Source organism: Talpa europaea, assembly GCF_964194135.1.
Source record: "Talpa europaea genome assembly, chromosome: 6".
Classification (NCBI taxonomy): domain Eukaryota; kingdom Metazoa; phylum Chordata; class Mammalia; order Eulipotyphla; family Talpidae; genus Talpa; species Talpa europaea.
Genome location: NC_140072.1, coordinates 31,401,167 through 31,418,268, shown reverse-complemented (window position 1 = coordinate 31,418,268; position 17,102 = coordinate 31,401,167). Strand labels below are relative to the sequence as shown.

General features: G+C 31.9%; 1 protein-coding gene across 31 annotated transcripts in view; it reads left to right on the top strand.

The window, feature by feature from the left end:
- Nucleotides 1–17,102, top strand: part of NRXN1 (neurexin 1) — a gene marked incomplete at its 5' end in the record, with an annotated part of 1,024,512 nt that overhangs the window by 98,259 nt on the left and 909,151 nt on the right. For 12 of the 31 annotated variants that reach the window (XM_084235914.1, XM_084235913.1, XM_084235903.1 and 9 more), the window contains 2 exons: nt 2,264–2,281; nt 5,521–5,550. The exons of 10 other annotated variants lie outside the window; for them this stretch is intronic. In XM_084235914.1, the coding sequence (XP_084092040.1) occupies nt 2,264–2,281; nt 5,521–5,550 (48 nt within the window). Of the gene's footprint in view, nt 1–2,263; nt 2,282–5,520; nt 5,551–6,326; nt 6,339–17,102 lie in introns of all 31 variants that reach the window. 9 more of the 31 variants (XM_084235915.1, XM_084235900.1, XM_084235897.1 and 6 more) reach the window with 2 other exon arrangements.

Genomic DNA, 17,102 nt, shown 5'->3' with positions numbered 1-17,102 from the left:
TCTGTTCCAAGCCAGTATTCTTTTTTAAAATAAGAGTTAATAGAGTACCCTTCCTTATACTCTTGTATTTAGATTTTTTTTTCAATTTAAGTCTTCTGAGAGACCCCTTTTTTGAGCTGGGTCAAGTTGGGATTTGTTTACACATTAGATATAGCCTGCGTTTGCATACAAGGAGGCCCATTAGTTAAGCTAGTTCTCTTTATGACTAAGAACTCAGAGAATTGTTGGATGGCAGTGCAGGATCACTGGCACCATCTGTAGTTCTATGCCTTAGCTATCAGTGAAATGAGAACTCACTTTCAGGGAGCTCTATTAGTGCCTTGATTTTATTAGTCCAACTTCCTTTCTTAATATCTTACTTAGCACATTTATAAAACTGATTTCAACCTTGGGCCTGTTTTATTTTGGTAGTTTCTTTTTTTTCTTTTTTCTTCCTTAAGACATTCATACACCCCTTTATAAAAATCCTTTCTGGTATGGTTCTATTCCAACCATATTTACCAGTCTTTGGCTTTGAGAAATTAATTAGTGCCGTAGTAATTGGTAGACCTTCTCTGCATTTGACTCTCCTCAAATTCCAATTTTGTTACTTTACACATTAATAATATTATTAAAAATATGCATCCTAAATGGGAAATAGATTTCAAACAAGTTAATATAAAATCAGTCTATCCTAAATATTAAAATATATCTTAGCATGATTTCCAATTTAAGGCAATAAAACAAAAGGCTTTATAATTGTATCCATATCATGTCAGAATGACCATTGAAAAGTAACAAATTGAATCTAATTCCTTCTTTGGTAAATTGGAAACCAAAACTAAACAATACACTTTAGAGTGTACTCTGGCAAACCAATTATTTTGCACAGATATTGTTGTCCTCATTTATTCACTATTTTCTAATATATGTTCAGACATATCAGTAAATCTGCCAATGTTGATCTTTCAGTTTCCAGCTAATGTATTTTAAACAGAGTTGAGACTTGAATTCATTAGTAACGTTAGTCACTAAAAAAGAAAAAGGTACATTTATAGTTGTTTTGGTTCTCAAGTTTTTACACTTGCCAATGTTTTGTTCTTTATACTTTTTTATCAAATGACCACTTTGAAAAAGTATAGTTAATTAAATAAAGTTTAAGAGTGAGTCTTACAAATGTTAACTTGGATGTATTTACTATTGAAAAAAAATCAGATGAATACTGCAACTTGCTCTTACCTTAGTCCTCTGAACCAATTTCCCTCACCTTTTCTTGCCTGGATGCCAAGATCTGTTTCTCAAATAGTACTTTAATTGTCTAGCAGGTGCTAACAATAGTTTAGACTGCATATACTTACATTGATTATATGTGGGAAATACATACAAAATTTGCTTACATAAGTTTGTATGTGTTTGTAAATACATGTATATATGCATACATACGGAAGTGTAATTAAATATATGGAAATATATCAATATTGTATAAACATATGGAAATATTAGAGAAATTTTGCCAAATATTGTCATAATCTTAACTACATCCATATGACACCCTAAACATTCATTCAGATTGAATGAATCATCACAAACTCTGAGTACTGTATAGTTAACAAATGAATTTTTCTTCCAATGATTGCTTTTTCTACTTAAAATTCTTTAAAGTTAGCATTTTAATACTTTATGATAAACTATCATCATTTGCAATAAAATATGGATGCTCTAAGTCAAATAACCTGTAGATTTTAATTGCATAAATTTCCATTGTGTTTCTTTAAGGAAACATCGAAGAAATACCTAAGTGTTATTAATGGTAAATGGATTGTGTATTTGATAGAAGTGGAATATGAAAGTGATGTGAAAAGGCATGGCTATTTGTAATGGGCTTTCTTTTGCCCAAGTCCGAATCAGAGTTTAGATATAGCATATTTTATAATAACTAAAACAAATAAACAAAAATACCTTTAAAAATAATTATCTAGAAAGACCACACCAGAAATGTAAGGATAATATTTGCAAAGGGCAGTAAGTGAAAGACTCTTTAAAAAACTCCTCTCTCAGGATATGGCAGGGTTATTTCAATTTTGTCTCTCATTCTTTAAATGCTGCCAATGGGAGGGAACCTGCTTCCCATGATTTTGTTTTCCCCTTTGAATGGTAGTGATGGAGCACTTGCATGATGTGTTTGGTGCCTTGCATGAGGAAGACATGCAAAGGCAAGGTCTAGTCTGCATGCTGCTTAATGAATGTTTTTCCTTTTCTCTCCCTCCTTGTCATGTGCTTTCAGAAGACAACAATGTGGAAGGTGGGTGCTTTCTACCTTATTTTTCAACTCTCACTTGCTTTTCATTTCTTAGTATTAATAAAGTACATCTCGAATTTAAACGGTAAGTTGAACTTCTTTCTGAGCATTTGATTTCTGGATTATGTATCACTTTTCATATAGAATACATATAGCACAACCCCATCCGTTCCAAGAATATAATAAAACTCCTTCAACTCCAACCCATGGTGGAATTCAGCATCCCATATGAATCTTAAATTATTTACTGCAGTGTTCTCTATGGAAAAATGATACAATCCCGCTTCTTTTATTTTGAATGAGAAAGCATTTCTTTGCATTTTTAACACACAATGCATGATCCTTTCTCCATCTTTTTTCTTGATCAAAATTATTTCTGTTGGAAATGTTTAACATTGAATCATCTCAGGTCCATTGGTTTAGTTTCAAATGATTTGATTAAAATAAAAGAATACAAAATAAAGTACCAACTATAAGTAAGATGCATACATTTAGATTAAAACATAACCCATTGGCTCACGGAAATGAAAACACAACACTCAAGTTATTATCGGTAAGTATATTTGTAATGTTCTATGTCTTTTAAGTAAAATAGTATCTATTCAAGTTTTTCTAATATTATCTATATTAAGGAATTTTTGGGAAATTACAGTTGTTCCTGTAGACTCCAACAAACTAAAACATTTTAATATTCTGATTTTTAAAGAACTGTAAATGGATTAGTCAGTGTGCTCAAAATAATCTCTAACAGATAAAAATGCAAAAATAATTAGGTTGAACAAGTAATTGTAAAAGGGATGTTAAAGTTTTATCAATTCATAGTCAGAACCTTAACAGTTGTTGCATAAACAATTTACTGGTATCTGTATGTCAGGAGAAAATATCTAGCATATTTTATTTTGCTGTGATGTATTAAAATAGAGTCATTCTGTGAAAATAATGCACATTTCTACAGAATGATGGTTTCTTACTAACACAGTTTTCATCTCTGGTAACTGATAGACACTCAAGTTGCTAAGATTTGATGTCTCAAAAAAAGAACTATTCATCATAATACAAAGTTGATCAGTGGCAGAGTTCAGTATGTCATTTGTGATTCTTCCATGTACAGTGTAATTGCTTAGGTTTTGAATATTTCTGTTTTGTTATTTAAGTAAGATATTAAACTTTCAAAAGAAATCATCAATGACTATTTTTCCAAGTGTTTGCTCTGTATGTGGATTCTGTTTTTCTATTCTATAATTTTAATTGCATGTTGAGTATGCACTTAAAAAAAGATTATGTTACCCTGCAGGTCTGACATCTTTCAAAATCAGTCTCACTTATGTTATGCATGTTAATTGAGATTGAAAGATTTTTGTTTAAAGTATCTTTACCTCTTTTACATTTCCTTAACCATCTTATAAAATATTTCTTTATTTTTTTCTTTTCTCTTTAAATCCAGTGCACTCCTAGGGATTTTAAAATCAACCTGTAATCTCAAAAGCCTCTCTCCTACATACATTTATCCCATGAAAAATTTGACAAGATTTTCAGAGCATAGGCCCATCAAATATCATAATAACGTTTATTCAGTCATAATTTTAACCTCTCTATTTATAACTCGATTTTGACAATATAGTTTATTTTCCTTAGAGGAAAGCAGTTTAACACATAGAAGGTGAATGAATACTTTGGGACTTACTAATTCTGTCCTTATTAAGATAGTATTAAAAACCATCAGAAGTATCTAATATATTTTTTGAAAGTTATAACTTATTCAAAGATAATTTCCTTATTTCATCCACTAAACTGTTATTAGAAAATATGTATAGTAGTTTTAAAACTGAAATTAAAAGAAAAATTATATAACCTAGACAGTTAAGCCACTGTTGCTAAATAGATAAAATGTGAACCACCAACAGATCATAAACTTTTTATCCTGCCTATGATTTTTGCTTGTTGAATCACTTGGAAAATACAAAAAGAGACTATATTTCAGAAATAGGAACCTAATATATTGTTATTTTTAATTCTGTGATTATGTGATGATTTGTAATCATGCCTACTCTACAAGGATATTTCAGTGCCTCTAAATATTAAGGAAATATCACATTTTTTCAGTACTGATGCAGGAAATGTATAATATTATGTAATGGAAATAAATCTCAAATATAATTGAGATAACATTGGGAAATATAATTTTTTTAAAGTTGTGTGTAATATATTGTTATAGCATTTTCTGATATCCTTGAAATATGCATGGATTGAGGAGTAGCTTTAATTTTCAAATTTAAAATAAAGAACTAAGAATTAAGCCCCTTCAGTAAAAGATAACCTTCTTGGTAGTGAAAAAAAAAATTTTTGAAGAATATTAGCAATATTCTTTAGAAAAGGAGTGATCTTCAATCTGAAGTTAATTGTCAAGCAAGAGATCATAAGTAATTTAAATAAAGGAAATTCAGAATTCAGTATTCTTTTAGAAACCTTCCTTGATGAAATCTAATTTTATGTAGATAGATAGAAATAAATAAATATATACTCTCATTAACTCATAGCTTAGTATTTAAATTCAATTAATTGCTAAATTTTTCTCTCTGTGGAAAATTATTTAAGTCTGTTTTAAGATGAACCATTATTTCTCAAAATCACTATTCTGTAGTAAATTCTAACCTGCAGCTGCATGTCTAATGATCTTTTTTGTATTGGAACAAACCTAATCAATTGCTACATGTGTCAGACAAGGAGACATTTCTGCATTATCATTTCAGTGTGATTAAGGATTTTTTTTTCCATTTAATTATAAAACTGTTCATTTTTTGATGAGGGGAAAAAGATCAGACCCAGCCCATGTTTCAGGTATTCCTTTATGTTTTTAAAAATGTAATTTCATCATTAAAGAATGGCAAGCCCTGTGTGGTCATGTTCAAAATAGTCTCATCAAAGGGCATGAAGGGCAGATGCAATATTTAAGGAATTGGTTGGATTTTCAGTCATCCTCTAATGCTCTTGATCGTTCCAACTGATACAGAGAAGAAATACACAGTGCAGCATATGCCAGTGTTTAAATTGCAGTTCTGTAACTCTTTGCCCCAAAGCATTCCAACCAGGGGTTGAAAGAATGCTTTTTGATTTGCTGCTGTGATACAGACATGTCTCATAGGAAACAAGATGTCTGTCACTGAACATTTTTGTCACCGTGACAACCCTGCCTTCCCATGCTCCCTTGTTTATTGCTGACTGTGCTCTTGTTTCCCTTCAAGGTCTGGCGCACCTGATGATGGGCGACCAAGGTATGGGCTCTGTTCCTTTTCCACTCTGCTTTCAGTGTTTTCTTGTTCTGTAGCTGCTTTAAACCATCTCTGCAAAGGAAAGGCAAATGCTTGCAAATTATTTGGCTGCAAATTAAATACATAACTTTTGTTCACATTTTTTCATGTGTTTTTCTCCCCTTTATTCTGTTGGTTTGATTTTGATTTGCTCCTTTGACTTTTATTTCCCTTCATTTTTTGCATTATAATATACCTGCAAATAAAAGCGACATAAACTCGTGATCGAAAGTTTCCATACATTTATCAGCATATGCAGTTTTAAGGGTAGTTATAGTAAAGAAAAAACAAGAACCATCAGAACTTAATATCAACAAAGGATGTATTCAGTTTAACATACTGTGCCAAAGAGTCCATTTTTCACCCATGCATGGCAGTTTGAGAGTATGCAGACATCTCTGGCTTTTGGCTTCTAGAATGCTGAGTGTAGTGTTCCACAGAATCAATAATTTTTCTGCCTATGGTCATTGTGTATCTTCTTTTTGTGTAATCTTTTAAAGGGAGCATGGGCTTTGCAATTTCCTTGCATGCATTGTCTCAAAAATAAAGGGCAAATTTCACAACATGAACTGATTGTATCTCCATATGCTTCAAACCCTTATTTATGCTTCCTTGTCTTGTTGAATTTTCAGAGATTGGTGCATTTACATATATTCATAATTCTTACTGTTGTTTCTCTCTTCTTTATTCTCTTTGTATGGAAACCTTTTCTTCATGGAACCATTTCATCAAATCCATAGGTAAAAGTAAAGGTATCACATTATTTTACTTCTTCTTAATATCACCTGTGTGGATTACAGTGTGTCTAAGTTATACAAATGTATTTAGACCCTTTGGCATTAGTAATAGGCACGGGGAGGTAGGTATGAGTGTAAATGAATAGTGTATGAATTTAAGGTAAGAAAAATCCATTGAAATGTTTCACTCTATTTTTCTTTCTTGAGTGATTTTTTTTCATGTCAGCTATCTGTGTAATTAGAATATTTGTTAATTATATGTAGGCTTCTGTGTCAGTTTTTGCAGTATCACTTAATGGTATTTAAATGATGAGTGTAGTCACCATAAATACATCATCCTCACACATTCAACTCCGGAGCAAACCACCCCAGCCATTCTGCATTGGACTATAACGATAAGCATGTGCAGCGTTGAACTGAAATGGTATTGCTATGGGCTCATCATCTTGTCAGTTGCTAGATGTCAAATATGCACATTAACACCATGATAACCTGAAAAGGGAGTATCATGAAAAGACAAACAAAGAAGCAAACAAAAACCCCATTCTTTCTTTGGTGCTTACTAACTTTGATTTAAGAACATTGTCAACTAGGTGTACATTCCTGCATCACTTGGTAAGTCAGGAATGTGTACTCTTCCACAGCATTGGTGCCAAATTTAAATGCATGTTTAATTTGCCATTTAGAACCATTCACTTTGTGTTCAGTGTTTTCATTAGAAGGAAGTAGATGATTAGATGCTGTGGTAAATTTGTAGTGAAAACTTTAAATGAACTATTTTAAACAGCGCTAGTGAATGTGTCCTCGGTCTCTAGATTTTTGTTTAGTTTTTGTTTTCGTTTAAGGATTGCTCTTTTGTTTGTTTTGGTTATTTAAACTCAGGAATGTGTCTCATCCTTGAATTCCCTGAATCTTTCTTATGCTCTGAATCTTAATCTGCTGAACTGGGACCAAATCTCACAGTTCTGTTCCTTCACATTTGTGTCATCTAGCAGGAAAACATTTCTGCTTGAAAAGGCACCTGAAATGAGCCTGGCAATAAGTAAGAAAATGTATCAAAGTTTTAAATTTGTAAAGTAGCATTTAGAAGTAAATGTTGTTTGAGCATTTTAAGTCAATGAAAAAGAAAACATACGCTATTACAGTTTGTGTTTTGGTCAATCATTTCCAATAATATTATAAGTCTCATTTTATGCCTTCTAGCAGCTATGCAAATAACTGTATATACTGATTCTTTTCAAGATTTTTGTACCATTTGGATGATTTTAAATTTCTCCTTTTGAAGTCAAGCTCCCAGCCACTTCCCTTCTGTAAGTGGACATCTCCCAACATATCCCTTAGTGTAGGACTCAGGAGGGCATCAAGAAAACTGTAAATATATTTTATTTCACTGGCTGGTTGAATTATATGTATATGTATTTATATAAGTGCATGTATATAAATGTATGAATGTGTGTGTATAAACACATTTTTTAAATAAGTATACAGATATTTGTTCTTTATGTTGTGGAAAAGTAACTCTTAAAAATAATTTTCTAATTATATAAGCATTTAACTACATACAGTACAGTTCATGTTTATACTCAGCTGATATTTGTTTTGCTGTAATTAATGTTAAATGTCACTCAGCTTCATTCAGTTTTACTATGTCAGTCTTATTTTTTTTTTAGCATATGTTTTGAGCATATTTTTACCTCGCCAAATATTATCAAATTTTATTCTTCTACCAGCACAGAAGTAGAGTACAGGATTTGGTTTTTCCTTTACATTCTTCTATTAATGAGGTTCAGATGCCTTTTTATGTTATTTGGGGGTGGAAAATTTTAAGAGAGAATTGGATGTTTTACAAATCTGAGTGGTCACCTTTATATGTTGGTTAAGTAGATATATAGAAACGAAAAACATGATTTGTATGTTTTCTTTAATTGTAAATTAATTCAACACATCCTCATTGTAGAACAAAAATAAAATCTTGACTTATGATATAACATCTATATTCAAATTAGGTAAACAAAACTTGCTGTGGACGAGCTATTATCAATATTAATTACAGAATGCGAGTGCCATTTAATGTGATTAATAATAAAATGTGATTGGGATTTAGAAAAGATCAAGATAACATGAATAATCAGAGTTTCCCTGGGGTAGATATCCTTGCCTTTTGCCACCTGTTGGAGTCAAAAAAGTTTTAGGAACTATATTTTCACTTCTTGTGTTCCTTTGTTCCTAGTAGTATGTAAAATAGTTACTATACCTACCTGGCCAGTCTGGAATAACTAGTTTGCATTCTAAATCTGTGTTTCCCAAATTTTTCTATTATAATTCTGGAGCGTTTCTTCTTGACACCCCTTTTCTCTTTAGGAGTAGTGAATTTAAGGGCTCTGGATCTGTCTGTGGATATGTCTTTCTTTTTTGAATCCTGAGGCAAAATCGGATTCAAGGACATCATTATCTTTCAGTTTCTTCTGTATGGATTCTTTAAGCATTGTAAAACTTTTAAACATGTCCAATAATAGATAAATTTAATGTTATATAAAAAGTGATTCCTCTAAAGAGAACATTCCTGCTGATAACCGTTTTTTTTTTTCTTCTTTCTTTCTTTCTTTTTTTTTTTTTTTTTTTACCTCCTCCCCAGTCTTTTCTCTAGAGGTATGCACTGGTATCACTTTGTGATGTATCCTTACAGACTTGGTGTGGATCCTTCCATACTCCCTAATTAATTTTTTAAGGTTTGGAAACTAAAATTCCTTATCATTTGCATATGACAAATCAGCCAAGTCAGATGGAGATATGTTAAGGATCACTGCTATGTACTAGCAGAATCATAATGAATGAAATGGAAGCTCTCTCACTATTCCCATAGATGCCTATGCTTACATTTTCATTGGTTATCATATTTCAAACTTTAAAGTAAATCATTTGAAATTGTTTCCATGTTTTCCAAACAAGAATATACCACCTTTAAATGGACACCTCTGGGAATAAACTTTGTTTAATGAATTATAGTTTTCTTTGGGCTAGCTAAAGAGAGAATCAGCCTTACTCTTGCTGGTTGTGGTTAAATGGTCTCTGTAAAATTGTATTTGCTTTCCTTTTTTGGATTGAAATATCTCAATACTATTATTAGAATCCATAATAATGATAACTTTATTCTGCATTCTAATTAGAATTTTAGGTTTATCTTTCTACCTGTGAATTTTAGTTTTTTGATGTATTTTTAACTGATCATTTCTGCAATTTTTATTTGTTCATATTTTACTCTAGTAGTTATCTGAGAGAAACAAAAATTCATTTAAACTGGGAAATGTCAAAATACATTTTACTACAAATCTACCCATCATGGATGGTTAGTAGCACAGGAGCACAGGTTAATAAGTATCAGTTAAATGTTGGTATTTTAATAGGAGGCCAGTATTTTCTCTTATAACAATTATCATAATTGTAATCACTTACTTATATGAATGATTATCTATTAAATGCCAACTTTTCCTAGTAGAATGTAAGCTCCATGAGGGCAGGAAACTTCACTTTTTCTTTCTGACCATTGTATTTCCAGGATGTTATTATTAATGTATTTTCAATTTGGGCCATGTGGGGTTGGGGCACAAGATGTGTAGGAGGACATGGAATGTTTGAGTGGAGAAAGCAGGAGGTGAAAAGGGAAGAGGATACTCATTCAGCTAAAAAGAAGTGTAGTAACCTTTCTTGGAATTTTCTTTGTCATTGTTTTGTTGTTATTGACTATCATTCATGTCCTTTACCAAAGCTACAGTACTTCTTCCTAGTAAGGCATTATTCCAATATCACTTTAATATGCCTTAGCATATGCAATTAGTTTAGAAAAAATAGTGTAAATGAATTTTTGTTTATGGGTTTTCAAATTTGTAAATATGACTCACAGTGTCACATAATCAAATTTTATGTTTTAACTTCAACTATTCATGGGATGTTAGGTAAATTAATTTGCCTGAAATCAGATCTTATGTTGTTATTTTATATTGCTTCTGTGAGTTTTTTTTTTTTAATTCTCTGCATCAACTGTGATGTACACAATTAAGATTTGTATTTAAATTGGACTTTGGTTGAATGCTTTTGAAAAAGCCAAAATTATTTGTTGTCTTATTATATGAGCATATTTGCTATTCTTTGCATTTATAAATTCTATACCATGTGGTATTTTCAAAATCAATATCCATCTTACTCTTTCAAAGGAATATTTATTTTTATCCTCAATTTTCATGTGACTAGCATGCCAATTGTCAAACATATACTTACATATTTTACTATATAAACTTTATTATATAAGTGAAAATCTAAATCTTAAAATAATTTATAAAGAAAGAAAAGCAGTTTTTTATCAAAATGAATTGTGTTAATATCCTGATATACTTGACTTCACTAATATTAATTGGTAAATAATATCAACGATTGTGTTTTAAAAGTTATCTATAATGTCACACCACAGCTAATACTTATTATATTTACTTTTAAGACACATTTGATATTATTAATGTTTAGAGAAGAATAAAGCATTTAGTATTTTATATATTTTCTTTTTCCCATATTTTTTGTTACCACTTTCAAGTTTTGTGTTGCTATATAAATAATTCTGTGAAGTACCCAATTTCCAAGTACTGACATCATTATGTATATTGTTTTGCACTTTTAAATACATTTTGCTGTGATTTCTGATGTATAACCTAGTTGATTTTCGAAGTATATATTTCTTTTCTGTATGGCTTTTAAAATCATATTTCCTCCTTAGTCTTCATAATATTAAATATTCTTCATCATTCAGAAACGTTTGTGAATATTGATACAACCTTACTGTATTGAAATTCCTGTTTTGCATATATGAAAATAAGAATTAATTCATTTTGGATTATTTATTGTGACTTCTGTTGCAGTACTGTATTTTCCTCATTCATAACCACAGAATTTCTTTATAAATCAGACATTACATATCTATTTCATCAAAACAATATGCATGGAAACTTCTGTAACCATTTAAAATTTGGAATTTATTTTCGGTTAGCCTAACATGCCCTTCAGTTCTGCATGCAATCAAGAAAAGTTACTTGAAGAGTACATATTTTTCTCTTACCTCTCATTGCAATTTAGTCAATCCTGTCATTATGTTTTTTATTAATAAAAATTCCAGCTTCCATGTATCTCTGTATTCATGGTTCTGTGATGAGATGTCCTATGTCTATGTATGCTGTGAATAGTAATGCCATTGAGTAACTGATCAACTAAATAAGCATCATATGAGCCATGTAGTAGGTTAATTTATCCTCAGAGTTGAGCATGGAAAGGACTATCTATTGATCTTATTGTTTAAAAAGTGAAGTGGTATAAGACTTAATTTAGTCACTTTACTGACAAGGCTGCAAATAGCAAAACCTTTAAATTATAACATAGCTGGATATTAACCGAGTGATTTCTTCTCCAAAGAACAATTTTACCTTACTTACATATTTTTAAATGTATTTTTGTTAAACCAGATTTTTTTCAAGCCAATCACAACACATTTAAGCTGGTAAGAGGGTGTTTCTTAGATTGTGTTAACTGATACTTTTAAAGAACTACTTAGTTTCTTGGAGTGCCTAACTCATATACTGAAGGAATTTGAGTCTTTAATTAATATCATAGCATTTTGGAACAGAGAAGGACATTAGAGTTCATCTAAAAAACTGTAACAGTCTTTGATTTATAAGTCATGATAGGAGGTACTACTTTTTAATGATAGGCAAATATTAGGCAGACTTTTGAAATGAAATAGCTGAGATAGAACAACTATCCTTGAGGACACTCTAAAGACTTCCCTCCCCTTATACACTAATAATCTTGAAACAGTAATCTTGTGCTTACAAACAGTAATTACAAACAGTAATCTTGTGCTTACAACACTAGTAATCTTGTGCTTACAAAACAAATTTAGAGACAGTTTGAAGAAAGTGAATCATAGAATATTACTTACGATGCTGTTGCTTCTAATTTTCAAGGTTTCCATTTAGAGAATTAAAACTCCACAGGAGAGCAGTATATTGTGGTGGGCAGGAGTCATGAAATCATAAGACCAGGTCTAGAGCCCTTATTTGCCCTTTACTGACCTTCTGCATGTAATGTATTTCCACATGTTGAAATTTTATGATGTGTCATATGAGCGAAAAAATGTTCCTTTCCTAAGGATTTTGTTACATGACAATTTGAGAAAACTTACAAAGGGATTTTTGTCAAAATTGGTAATAAAGTAAAAACTTCTGTGTACATTTAGATTAAATGAATTTGAAAACTAATGATCTGTGATCTACCTAAGGCTTAGTGAAAACAATATTAATATCTTTATATCTTCTATCTGTCATAGGCATATCCATAATTTATGATTTTGTGATTAAGTTATAAATAACTGGTCATCAATGTCCAGATGGTTCATATTACAAACAATATTTTGCAATAAAGCTATTTTATTTTATCATTTTAATGAAGTATCATTGTTTTATATCTTTGTTAATTTTTTGACAATATAAAATTTCTCACCTTGTTGTGGTCACCATAGCTCTTCCACAGTTAAAACACCCAAGTCTTCCACCATAAAATTGTAAAGATCTGTTCCTTTTAGTCAAAATTATGTAGATATTTATGTAACTCTTCACACTGCATTGATGAAGTAAAATGGGCTAGCTTCCCCTTTGAATAAACTGAGTTTTCATTGGTGAAATGTTTCATTTTAGATATAAATTTATGGTTTGAAGGGGACAGAGAAATAGTTTTTCTCATGGAATGTAAATACCAAGGAGAAAAAAAAAAACTATTTTTGTGAATTGCTTTCCACATTAATGATTTTATGGATGAGCTTGGTGCATGAGCTTGCTACTAACCACTTAGTCATCTGAAGACGTTATTCAGGGAAAAACTAATTAAGGATGTCTTTTAAATAGGTGTCCTTACTAGAAAAATATAAATGATCTTGGAATACTTAAAGAATTGGCTAATATCCTCTCATTCTTCAAAACTGTGCTTCTCCAGATACTTATCCTTACTATTCTATAATTTGTCCCTCTCCTGGATGTAATTTCTCTTCAATATCAATCATCTTTTAACATAATTTAAAGCTTTCTCATTTATTTTATTTACTTTTCAGTGTATTTCTCTTGCAGAACATAAGCTTTGTGAAGGCAGAGATCACTACTGTGCTCTGACATGCCTCAGGGGCCCCTAAAATAGTGACTGACACTAGTAGGCACTCAATAATTTTTTTTAAGATTTATTTATTTATTTATACAAGCACTGGGTACAGTCAGAAGTGCGGGAGGGTGAGAGAATTCACCAGAGCCAGAGCTGAGAGTAGAACAGGCAGAGTGATGAAGTACACTGCTGAGGGGAGCAGCGGGCAGCAGGAGAGGTCTGCGCGCCATGTGGGACCCTAGCCTGGCAGCCGGGATCGAACCGGTGCTGTAGAGGCTGCGGGCAGCTTGGCAGCCCAGTGCTCAACTGCTGCGCCACCGGGGAGGCCCTCAATAAATGTTTAATGACCAACAAACTGATTGACTAGATGAGTTTCTAATTTTTTTTTTATATTTTACTTTTGATATTATTTTTTTCCTTTCATAATATGCTAATTTTCAATTTTTTTCCCTTTCTGCCTTAAGGTAAATATTCCTGTGAATGACAAATAAAATAGAATCAAAAGTGTATTTTTTTCCTTTGACTGGGAGTAAGGGGGAATCAGACTTGACACATTTATCTTCCTCATTCCTCATTTTCTTTGCTTTAGGAAATTTGGAAGAGGCTTGAAAACCATTCCAATAACTAGGAATGATTAAGCCTTTCCATTGAAATTCCTCTAATAAAATCCGCCTTAAAGGACTACTTTAGGAAAAGAACAATAATTCATCTTTGTACGTTTCTATGTGTACATAGGCAACTGGAAGAAACTACTAGAAGTTTGTCTCCTAAATGGTAGGATTCTTTGTGTCTTTTTTGGGAAGTAGCTTTGGCAATTTTGGCAGAAGAAAGATTTGAAAGAATAAAGCATATCCCTTGTAATTTATGTTCACATATCTTGTGCCTCAACTAGCTGTATATACCCTAAGGTCTAAAACTTTTTCCCAGTCCAGGGATAAAGGATCATATGCTCAGCTAGATGATTCATCAAGTTGTCGAGGTGTGCAGCCAGCTGTCTTAAACTGGAACCTGTGTTGAAGAGCTACATTGGTAGAAAATCTGAATCAAAAAGCAGCAACAAAATTACTGTGGTCCAGACCACATTTGCTCTAATTATGTGCCTTATTACTTTTCCTTTAGGGGCGGTGAGTAAGGGATGGTGGCAGGGGGAGATGACAGAAACAGAGACAGAGAATAGTTTCATTCAGCCTTAGTCATTATTACTGACATCACCAAAGTGGTCCTTCTTAATGTGGGATGGTTATATATAGCATAAAGCCACAGATTTTCAGAATGCATGTTTTCTGAAATTTTGACATTAACATACGCACATGAATAATAATAGTTGCCATTTTCAGGACATGTCTTTACACATTCAAATTATATCTGCTTAGGCAAAATGTTTATTTCACCTAATGAAATCGCTTCCCTTTTCTACATGGATTGTTAGCCTGTAAATTGCTGTGTGCCTCTGACCACATGATAACATATTCACAATAGTAGCAGTTAAAATAATCACCAGTAATTATTAGTGTTTACTTTCACCCAAATGCTGCACAGGTATGTTTCCAGAGTTCTGCATTGATAACAATATTTTTTCACCCTGAAAAAAAAATAACATGTCCCAGAGATAAACCAGAAAATTGGACCACTGAGACAATGGGTAAATTAATTCAGGAAATAAAAATCAAAAATCGTTGCATGGATTTTTTTTTTTAAGAAACATTTTATTTTTTTCATCCTGAATTACCAGGTCAACTGACCCAGTTTTCCATTTCATTTTCTGCACTAGGCATTATAAAGTCAGTAGACATTTGGAGAAAATTAAATTACTCTATTCAAGGAAACTATCAAATTTAGATTGGGCTAAAGTTCTGCCAGGGGGATGGGAATCCCTAAATCAGCCAATTGTGATTTCAGTTAACAGAGAAATCCTCATTCAGAAGCTAACTATAGATTTTGGCAGATTACTACTAGCTAAATCTGCCAGAAATTTTATGTTAAACTTAGTGAACACAAATTTTTGATGCTGTAATTACTTAAAAGATTTAAGTGATGGCTTGTTATGATTGTCTTTCTAGTGACTTGTTTACATAAAAGCATGCTTTATCTTACTGATAATCAGGCTGTGCATTTTGAGTTGCTGCCTTAGAAGTGCAGCCCTTTTGTCTTGACCCATCTGTACTTGCTATGACCAGTGGCATTCTTCCTGAAAACCTTGGCTAACATTAGGAGTCACTGGGGTGGAAAGAGAGAAACTGATCCAAAAGAAAACCAAAACTTCAGTTGAGGGCAATTTATATTGAAATTCTCTCATTTATAAGGTGTAATGTCAAGATCTATTTATTTTGTCTTTAACTGCTTCCAAAGTTATTCCTTAATTACAAGAAGGTTCTATACAGTAACTCTTCACTTGGCATTATCCATTGATTCTTGGAAACTTCAACTTTAAAACAAAATAACATAATCAGGCCCCTGAATAATGTTATTTTGTTCAGTTTTTTCTCATCAACTTTATAGAAATATGATGTTGAATGAAACTTCATGGAGGATCCTCTTTAGAGGAGGGCCACTGTTTCAGCACAGATGCTCAAGTAAAATACTTTCCTGGTAGAACTGCTGAACAATCTCTCAGACACCACTACAAACCTCAACCTCATTACCACTGTTACAGTGGTTCTTAGGTTGACTGCTTATCCCTTCCTCCCACATCACCTGGGGCATATTTTAAAAATACAGTATTACAAGGAACATTACAGATAATTTAATTCAGTAGATCTTTGGCTATTTGAAATTGTGCAGTTTTAAAAAGCGTCCATCCTCTGCTCCAGAAGACACTAAAGTACAGTCATTTTTGTGAAGAGTGTTACCAACTTAACTAATTAGCATTTACTCTATAAGAGTTCATGATTTGATCTTCATGGTGATGAATGTTTTCTTCCTTGCAGGGCCATGCATAGCTTAGCTCATACTGCTACTGTTTTGAATGACTTGTTAATAAAAATAATTATTATGCTGCTTTAAGAGAAGTTGACCTGTTATTATGAAAGGGTAGGGAAGGAAGAAACTATTATATGTTAGGCCTAGCCTTTATCCTTAAAATTAAATAGTTGATTTTATAGCAGTAATGATTCCCCTAGGCTGTTAAAATGTTGTGGTGAAGGTTTTTTCATTATGTATAGTTCAGATATGTTCTTTAAAAACAAATCCAAAAAAAAAAAAGTTGATATGTGCAGCATTTTAACCTTTTATGCCCACCAGTATACTTTAAAATGTATTTTAGTACCATATTCTATAATACATAATGGTAAAGAGACTCAGGCAAAGTCTACCCCTGAATAATGGAAAAGCTTGGCTATAATGCCCTTTTATAAGTTTGAGATTGTGATAAGAGAGACATTAAATAAAACAAGGATATGTCATTTCTACAAATGCCATGCTTTAAGAGTTTAGATATTTGGTCCCTAGAACCTATTAAAAAAATAAGAAATAGCGTTACTTTGTGACATCTTAGAAATTACAGACACAAGTATAGAAGTTATATAGAAATATCAGATATTAAAAATCTATAAAGTCATGCTTTAAAGAATGAACTGCATACTAGAAAAAGCA